General features: G+C 35.4%; 1 protein-coding gene across 2 annotated transcripts in view; it reads left to right on the top strand.

Annotated features, from left to right (window-relative positions):
- LOC136853089 (protein O-mannosyl-transferase 2-like) overlaps positions 1-9,492 on the top strand; it is a 52,064-nt gene extending 42,572 nt beyond the window's left edge. For both annotated transcript variants that reach the window (XM_067128404.1, XM_067128405.1), the window contains exons 19-20: positions 5,754-5,865; positions 9,272-9,492. In XM_067128404.1, coding sequence (XP_066984505.1) covers positions 5,754-5,865; positions 9,272-9,380 — 221 coding nt within the window. In that variant the 3' untranslated portion in view covers positions 9,381-9,492. The remainder of the gene's footprint in view (positions 1-5,753; positions 5,866-9,271) is intronic.
- Positions 9,493-10,000: the final 508 nt, after the last annotated feature.

The raw sequence follows: 10,000 nt of genomic DNA, 5'->3' as shown, positions 1-10,000 counted from the left end.
CTCATCTTTTTTACCCATAAAAGCATTTTATATTATTTATTTTCTTCTTTTATTTCTCAGGCCTTTCCAGTCTGCTCTACTTTCTGTATCTCCCCCGTTCTCTTCGTGTCCTGCCACCTTCCATCTTTTTTCCAATTTCCTCTTCCCCTTTCTCTCTTCCTTTCCATTTCTTTCCGTCTTCGTCATTTTGTTACTCTTCCCCTCCCTCCTCCACAAAGTGCGTTTTTCCCTGTCTCGCTCTCTCTCCATCATCATTTTCTACCCCTCCCTTTCTCTCCTTTCTTTCCATTTGTTCCTTCATGTTCATTTTTTTTCTACCTATCTTCCTCCTCCTCCTCCTCCTCCTCCTCCTCCTCCTCCTCCTCCTCCTCCTCTCATGGAAATTCCCCCTCTTTCTCCCCTCATCTCTTCATCTTATTTTCTCTCTCTCTCTCTCTCTCTCTCTCTCTCTCTCTCTCTCTCTCTCTCTCTCCTGCTTCTTGTTTATCCCCATCTGCTCTTCGTCTGTCCTCCATGTCAGTGAGTCCTCCTACATACCTACACATGCCGGCGAGAGAGAGAGAGAGAGAGAGAGAGAGAGAGAGAGAGAGAGAGAGAGAGAGAGAGAGAGAGAGAGAGAGCTGTAAATTCCCCAGCCGGGACACATGTAAACTTGGGACAACCTTTAATAATCACGAAGGGTCAAAGGTCGACTGTGTCTCAGTGGGCTGACCTTTGGATATTCCATGGACGATCGCCAAGGTGTCATTTTATGCAATTTTGTTTCCGCCCAACGCTGCCGACGGTGTCATGCGTTCACCTGGCTGCACCTGAGACATATTAATAGTTTTGTTATAATGTGATTTTCGATGTTTTCATTATTACTAATGAAAATTAAAACAGTTTGCTGCGGTATTACGATTACCGATACCGTGGTATTCAAAATTGTTTTTGTTCTTCATTCTATTGCTAAGAACGATTCCTCTTTCTAAATATCTAAGTGAAATGTGCCCCCATTCAGGTGACGATCAGGTTATATCTAATTGAGCGTTTGCATAAAACCGTTTATTGGATCTTTTAATGGAAGGGTATTCTGATAAAAATAACATATCCGGGTTCTATTCAGCGTCTTATCTGTTCCATAATTTTATAAGGAAATGTGAGTGTGCTTAAAAGCCTCCTTTCATCGTTATCAACGTTGTCGCATCAGCACTTCTCTGTCATTTCATTCCCTTCTATTTATACTGTATATTCTTTGTCAAAGGAATAATATTTTCCGTTTTCTGTCTTCCATTGACGTACACATTCGACAACTATACCTCATCGATAAAACTGACGAATATCCTTCTACCGTTTTTGTCTCTTCTCCTTTTCATATTCTTTTCTTACAGTCTGCGTTTATCTGCAATGCTTATTTTCAAATACCTGTTATGAATACAGTATTTTGAACTGTCTTCCATACATGCTAGCATCCGTCTTCATCAACTTTGCCGGTTTATTGTCATACAGCTTCTATTATCATTAACTTTTTCACAACTTTCACCAGCCATTGTCATTTTTGCTCACCAGTAAGGATTGTACCATTTCCGAGCATCCGTCATGTAGCCTTTAGTTAGACACAAATAGCTTTAGAATTTTTATAACTACCTCTCTCCTTGCTAATTCTTATACAAACAAATAGACATGGAGCTCTAAAGTCACCGTTTCAGCCATAATTGAAACCACAGCTAAGTCTAAGGTGTCTTTCATGTATAACTTTCACATCGAGATCTGTCATTCCAGTGAGAAACCCTTTTCCTCTATATCTTTCAAGAGCTTTTCCTTCTGCCCTCAAATCCATCACAGATTGTTTAATTATTGCATAGTCCTTCCTTTAGTTTTTGGAACATACGAGTTGGTCTACATGCTAAAGTGTCGTTTTAAAGATATAAACAGTGTCGCCTAAGCCTTCGATTCCCCCAAGAATATCATCTGTTTGAATTTCAGACTCTCTGGTTTCTCTATTCAAACCTAACACATTCTAAATCAAAATTGTCTATACAAGCCTTCTCTTATTCGCATGAAATTTTCTAACCAAATTCTTGTCCATGAATATTCCATTGCAGTCGTGGCCACTTTTTATCTTCCCATCTGTGCACTATTTTGCGTTTGCTGTGAACTGGAAGGTAATTTAGTAATGCAGTCTTCGTATCTATTCACGTTGTTTCTCCTCTAAATCAGTCTCGGATGTTTCTCTTCATATTTTAATTTGCTCAGAAATTTTCAAACCAATCCATGAGTCTGTCTGCCTTCCATTTTTGCATTTAGTTCACCTAGCACAACCACTCTTTCACACACCAGAACCAGTCACTGAGTCATTAAGACATCTTGATAGCCTCTCTCTCTCTCTCTCTCTCTCTCTCTCTCTCTCTCTCTCTCTCTCTCTCTCTCTCTCTCTCACACACACACACGCGTCTGCATTGAGTTTACATAGCACAACCAGTCTTTTACTCCCACCAAAGCCAATCACCGAATCACCACAGAAACTCTTCCCAAAATATCTGGATTTTGTTTCACAGCATTATTTTTAGTTACTATTTCAACCACACAGTCATGAAACTTATGCACCTATAATCTTTCCCCTGTGCCCACACTCATCTAAGCTGCCCACCACAAACCCTTGCCCTATATTTCTCAACCAGAAGCGCAGCTGTCTCTCTTTGGCCTTCCCGCTCTGTCCGTGTTTGCGCTTTTGCTCCTGTTCACAATGACACGACATCCCACATTCATTTGCTAAACATTCCTACAACCGCACTGATCTTCTCATCCCTCCAGTAACGTTATGAATGCCAAGATTCGGCATTTGACTTTCCTCTTTGTGATTTTATGTTACAGGTATCGTGGTGTCATTGTGTGTGTGTATGTATATAGTGTATATTTAAAAAAAAATATATATATATATATATATATATATATATATATATATATATATATATATATATATATATATATATGTGTGTGTGTGTGTGTGTGTGTGTGTGTATGTATGTATGTATGTATGTGTAATCATATATATATGCATATATATATATATAAATACTGCATAAATACATAGTGTGTACGTATGTATGTATGTGCTTACATTCTTAAATTCACCCCAAAGTAATGAGTGTCTGTATTTTACAAAGAAAAATTTCTGCGGCTCCTTTTGAAGAAAACAAAAAAAACTTTTTATATGAAGATGAAAGATGCTTTATTCTTTCATGTGAAACTAATCTCCCGACGAACCAGCGAGAAACGGAACACGAACTAACGATGGGTGTGTAGTAGTCATGTCAGATATCGTCTTACGGAAAGTTGATATTTAATCGCCCTTATTGATAGATGATAACCTTATTGTGTGTTGACAGCTGTATCTGTCGTTGTAAGTTAATGGAAGGCAGTTCCCATGTAGAGTTCTTGTAGATGGGTTGTATTAGCTTGTGTGTGTTTTGTTGTTGTTGTTTCATTACTGACTGTTGTAAGGGGCTGTCATTTCCCAACGTTCATTATTAAGGCCGTGACCTTATTAATTGTATGAACTCCTTTCAGTTACAGTTATATCATTTGGTCATTTTTAAAGATATACATATATAATATACAGATATATGTATTATATAATATATATATATATATATATATATATATATATATATATATATATATATATATATATATATATATATATATATATATATATATATATATATATATATATATATTATATATATATATATATATATATATATATATATATATATATATATATATTATGTATATGCTAAGAGATTCCTCCTGTGGTAGTACATTGCCGTAGTATTAATGGTCGGGTAAATGTCTTATTAATTGCTAATCAGTGGACTTTTATTCATGTCATTTTGTTTAACCCATAACGTTATCGATATTGATATAACTGATCATACTGGATATTGTTATTTTAAGACATAAACATCATTCCATACAATGTCATTTGCTATTACCGTAGACTGGAGATTAATATATCTATTGGTAGGTAATGTTTGCTATGCTTTCTTATCCACTTGGAATATTTAGTCAGCTTTTCTCAACGATGAAATTTCCATCACTGGCTGTTAACTGGGAGCCTTATCATGCAATCAGATTCAAGAGATTTGTCGTGTATTGAACCGTATTGTATTCTACATGACCCGCACGTCCCCTCCGTGAAGGTTAAACGATCCCACGTGAGCCGTCATACAACGCCAAGTGTACGTGTGATGTGACAGGGAGCCTGGCATTAGTATTCATGTGGCTCTTAGCACAAAGGGTGAAAGGGCTTCGTATCGCCCTCCGTCTGTTACCTTCGTATTTAATGAAATCGTCGTGGTTGCTTGATATCAGTTCCAAGTATGGCAGCTTCGTGTTGGATTAAATCATCGTCGTTTCTCTAAATCAAACCTGAGTCGAGCGCAGGCTCGAGATACCGTCTATCTGACGTAGCTTTATGCATGATGAAATCATTCTGCTGGCTCTACATGAGTTGGAAGCTGATAGGAGGCTAACAATAATAAAAAACAAAATTGCATTTTTTCTTAATTTTCCCATTGATTCTAGTAAACGCCAGGTTGACTGACATTTGTTGAGATAACCGTCTCTCTTGACAGCTTCATATTTGATGAAATCATCGCGATTATTTTCAGTCGGTGTCAAGTCGAGTGAAAGGTGCTGAGATAACTACCTGTCTGATAGCTCCAAGCTTGGTTAAATTGTAGTTGTTGCTTTGTTTGTAGTAAATCTGTTCCCAGTTTGACTGAAAGCTCTTCATATAACAGTACAGCTTGTTACGGAAAATACTGTAGTTGCTCTGACACAAACCAATAGTTGACTGAAAGCTATTGAGAGAAAAGAAAATTGCCTGGTAGTTTAGTTGAAGTTTATTACGATGTTGTATTGTAGCAACGATGTTGTATTTTAGCTTTGTAATTTATTTTTTTTTCTTCAATTATAAATTGTCAATCTCGCGTAAGCAAAGCTAATTCAGCGTCTTTCTGTTAACTTCATATTCAGTGAATCGTTATGATTACTTTGAGTCAAGCTTGAGTCAAGGGGAGGTTGTTATGATTACCTTGAGTCAAAGGGAGGTTGTTATGATCACCTTGAGTCAAGGGGAGGTTGTTATGGTTACCTTGAGTCAAGGGGAGGTTGTTATGGTTACCTTGAGTCAAGGGGAGGTTGTTATTATTACCTTGAGTCAAGGGGAGGTGCTTATGATTACTCTGAGTCAAGGGAGGTTGTTATGATTACTCTGAGTCAAGGGGAGGTTGTTATGATTACTTTGAGCCGAGCTTGAGTCAAGAGGAAGGTTTAACTCAAAACGTATAACCTTTTTTGTTAATGATCAAGCTAGTCCTATGCCAGCACGGGCTCTTACACCGAGAGCAATCCGTAACTTGTATTGCCTCTCTCATTCATTTCATTATTTGTCAGTTCTGACTGACAAATCTGGACTCCAGTCTACTAACATAAGCACACGTTAGATTTTATTTATATTGCCGAGGTTCGTTCCCGGAGTGAGTCAGAAATTTACTTCTGGCAAACACGTGCTCATATGTTCATTATTTTCAGCATTATCCGTCATAAGGCTATTTCCAGCTCATACTCTTACCTATGGAGAGGCTTCTGTATGGGCGTGGGTTGGTAACGTACAGTAGGATTTACAGCACCTGCGGCAAAACCTTTTTCCATTAGAAATTGTTTGTAATATCGTTTTTTTTTTCTCTCTCTCTCTTCTCCCCCAGCTGTGGTATTCGGCTATTTGTTAGAGACGCTGGAAACGTGGCTGCCACCGAGAAGGGCTAACCTTGCGTTCCACTGGGCAACGACTGTGTTCTTCGCTGTTCTTGTTTACAGGTAATGTAGACTACAGAATGTGGTTTATCAGTGGCACTTTTGGTGTTTACTTATGATTTCCTTCATTGTATATTTTCATAAGGGCATATTTTTTGTGAATTGTGTATGTGAGCAGACTTGTCAAAAAATGGCCAGTTCTGTGGATTATAATAAGTTATGAAAATTTTTTTAAGAACATGCTTTTCGAGTACCCAGAAAGGTACTTCTATCTACAGTATTTTGTTTGATGAAGTGTCATGTTTACCTTTTTGCCTTTATTTAACCCCATTTGAGTTATTGTCATCATTCTTTAAAACACCTCTAATTCATGTAATATTTTCTATGCCTTTTACTTGCCCTTCACTCCTCCTCCTGTTTTTATATACTTTTGCGTCTTTTTTTTTTTCATTTCTCCTGCTCTCTCGTTTGTAATCCTATTTCTCCATTTCACTTTATTTCTCTCCAAGACTGTTTGCCGCAATCTCCGGACAGAAAGCTGTCCTCATTATTCAACCTCCGTTGAGGGTGACAGCAGTGCTGTTACATAACCACAGCTTCTTCCGTTGTTTTTGAGAAGCCGAAATCAATTCGGACATGAAAGATTATTGATCCTGAGTTAGAAAATAACGATAATATTCCTAGATGGCACTGGTAGTATTGTTTCTCTTTTTCAGTTGAATTCTTTTACATTTATTTTCCTGTGTTGTTTTTGTAGTGTAAAAATGCTACACTGTAGTCGTATAGAATACCTCCACATATGCGTCTTGAAAACTGGGATTCTCTCTCTCTCTCTCTCTCTCTCTCTCTCTCTCTCTCTCTCTCTCTCTCTCTCTCTCTCTCTCTGGGCCATTCAGACCCAGCCACTAATCTATTATGATATTTTATGAGGGGATAAACGCCATTACTCATTGGAGCGCACTGAGCATTGATCTCATTATACGTATAAAGACATCCAAAGGAAGCTGAATCACGTTTAGCTTATCAGAAAAGTCATATACAGCAGTTAATAAGATTTCTTGTTCAATTTCCTGAACCGTCTCTCAACCCTTCCAGCTACAGTTCTTGATTAGATCCTTTTTATGAAATTAAAACCGTGCAGTCGTTCTGTCAGTTATTGAGCTTTTCAGATGTTACATTTTATACCTGTTATAAGCTGCGGTTTTTTTTTTTTTTTTTGGTAGTCTCTGTTCCTTGTGTCTACGGTTTACAAAGGTATATATATATAGCACATACAAGTTAATATATATATATATATATATATATATATATATATATATATATATATATATATATATATATATATATATATATATATATATATATATATGAGGGTCGTGGAAATGCGTTTGGTAACTCTTACTGACCAACAGGCTCAACTATGATTCAATGGTTGTAGTATGTTATGTTGATTTTTCTCTGGGGTGATCCCCTTTCAGGGAGATGGCTTACTGATGTGTATATGTATATATATATATATATATATATATATATATATATATATATATATATATATATATATATATATATATATATATATATATATATATATATATATATATATATATATATATATATATATATATATATATATATATATATATATATATATATATATATATATATATATATATATATATATATATATATATATATATATATATATATATATATATATATATATATATATATATATATATATATATATATATATATATATATATATATATATATATATATATATATATATATATATATATATATATATATATATATAGAGCCTCGATGGCACAGTCGGTTACAGCAGCAGCTTCGGACTTCATAGAGGTCTGTGGCGCGGGTTCAAATCCGCAGCCGACTGATCAGAGAGGCGGACACTTTGCTATCCGTGTAGACACCCCGGGATTATGTATGTAATCAACGGATAGGTTTGCTTAAAAGCAAGTGGGTGTTACAGACTAAATACACACACAAAACAAAGCCACTACAACATCTTCTGAAAACATAACAAACATCTCACACGTCTCGAACTCTCGACCTACCCGCGCAACAACTTCTCGCTGCTGGGAGAAAGGGCGTTGGGTCTGGTATGATACATGTAACATACGCTACCGGGGTCTACGCGATGTCAGGCAGGGCAGCCGATCGAGACTACGGTCTACCCCAAAGCCAAATCAAAAAGTCCTAGAAAACGAAGGCATCGTGCTTACCCCATACAAAAATGGGAAAAAGCACGTTAAAAGAAGAAGAAGAAGATATATATATATATATATATATATATATATATATATATATATATATATATATATATATATATATATATATATATATATATATATATATATATATATATATATATATATATATATATATATATAAAAGTTTCTGACCCATATATATATATATATATGTGTGTGTGTGTTTATGTGTATACAGTGCTCATACATGAACATGAGGATGTAAACACGCACGTGAGAGGATTTTATTCCTGGGCCAGTATACTTTGCCAAGTTCAGAATTCCCAAGGGCGAAAGTTTGGATATTGGAGGCGTTCAGAACTAATCTGATAGTCCCGGGATATTAGAGTCTTCAGACCAGGTATTACAGACGAAGGATCTTATCGCCTGGGAACCAATTTACTGGGATCTCTGGCTTACAATAAGCCCTCCGCCAAGTTTTGAAGTCTTGTGTTAAGGTAATTTGAGAAAACCGTCGGATTAACTTGAAACGGGAGAAGGAATTTGACTGAATTGAGTATAGAAAGAATGGGGTATTGTTATTAGATCTGACTTTTGTTCTTGTGCCGTATTGAAAGGTATCGGTAAGTTTCATTACTTGTAAACTATAATTAAAAGAAGTTTGGTTCCCCTTCAACAAGGTAATAGATTTTTTGGTAGCTGTCTGTTTTCATAATGGTCCGGAAAGGTGGCCATACCATTTCAACATTAACATTACTACGGCTTCTATACCACCTTGAAAAGCTTTCTATTAAATCGCAAAAGTACCAGGAATAGTGTGGTCTTATCTCTCACATCTTAGATCAGTGGTTTTTAACTGGTAGTTTATGGACCACTAGTGGCCCTTGATGACATTTTGGGTGGTCCACAGAAGTTCACTGTAATTGGTAATAAACTGGAGATCGGTACATATATTTTTAACTTTACTGAAAATGCAGTTAGATCAAGTTTATCCAGATAAATAATTGACAATTCACTTATTATATTACACCTATTTAAAATATATAATGACACATCTTCAGGTTGGAATGATTTTAAGAAATATATTTCAATCCAAATCGTTTATTGTCTGGATTCTGTTTATTTTTTGCTATATTTTTTATTGGGCTGGTGGTTCATGACCTGAAATGAATTGAGAGTTTCTGCTTTAGATGGTCTCACCACTCAGTCATTTCTTATCTTTTTTTTTTCAGTTTTTACCTCTACTGCTACGTAGGATACGGCCATCCTACAGAAGGTCCTTTCAACCTGGACAATTCGACCTTCCGGAACGTCCGCTTCTTCGACGACTGGGAAATCTAGAGCCGATTAGACAACTAGCTTTTAAGGAAACGAATATTTTCAATTACTGGAGCTGGAAATGTTTTTTCTAGGATGAAAACAGATAAGGTGTGGTAAAAGTGGAGTCATTATTTATACAATACAATATATATATATATATATATATATATATATATATATATATATATATATATATATATATATATATATATATATATATATATATATATATATATATATACAGTGCTTATTGAAACAAGTACACTGCGTACAAAATGTGAATTCAGTTACGTGAGCTGGAAATTAAAACGTTACGTAAAGACCGTATTTTGGTCAATGCTGTACTCTTGGAATATGTCGTAGGAGACTCCCATAACAAAATGCCATTCAGTTACGTATACTAAGTTTTGAACAATTGCTATTTATTACTTATCGTGCCAAACTCTGACTCGTGCATCTAGCTGCCATATTTGCCGGTGGTTTGCATGAGGATATTGCATGGAATAAAAATTTCGTGTTCTCTATTTAAATTATATATATATATAATATATATATATATATATATATATATATATATATATATATATATATATATATATATATATATATATATATAATATTCCCTCCTTAATTTTAAGCTG

The sequence above is a fragment of the Macrobrachium rosenbergii genome, chromosome 26, assembly GCF_040412425.1.
Source record: "Macrobrachium rosenbergii isolate ZJJX-2024 chromosome 26, ASM4041242v1, whole genome shotgun sequence".
Classification (NCBI taxonomy): Eukaryota; Metazoa; Arthropoda; class Malacostraca; order Decapoda; family Palaemonidae; genus Macrobrachium; species Macrobrachium rosenbergii.
Note: the sequence above shows the minus strand (reverse complement) of the source record. Positions and strands in the feature narration are given on the sequence as shown.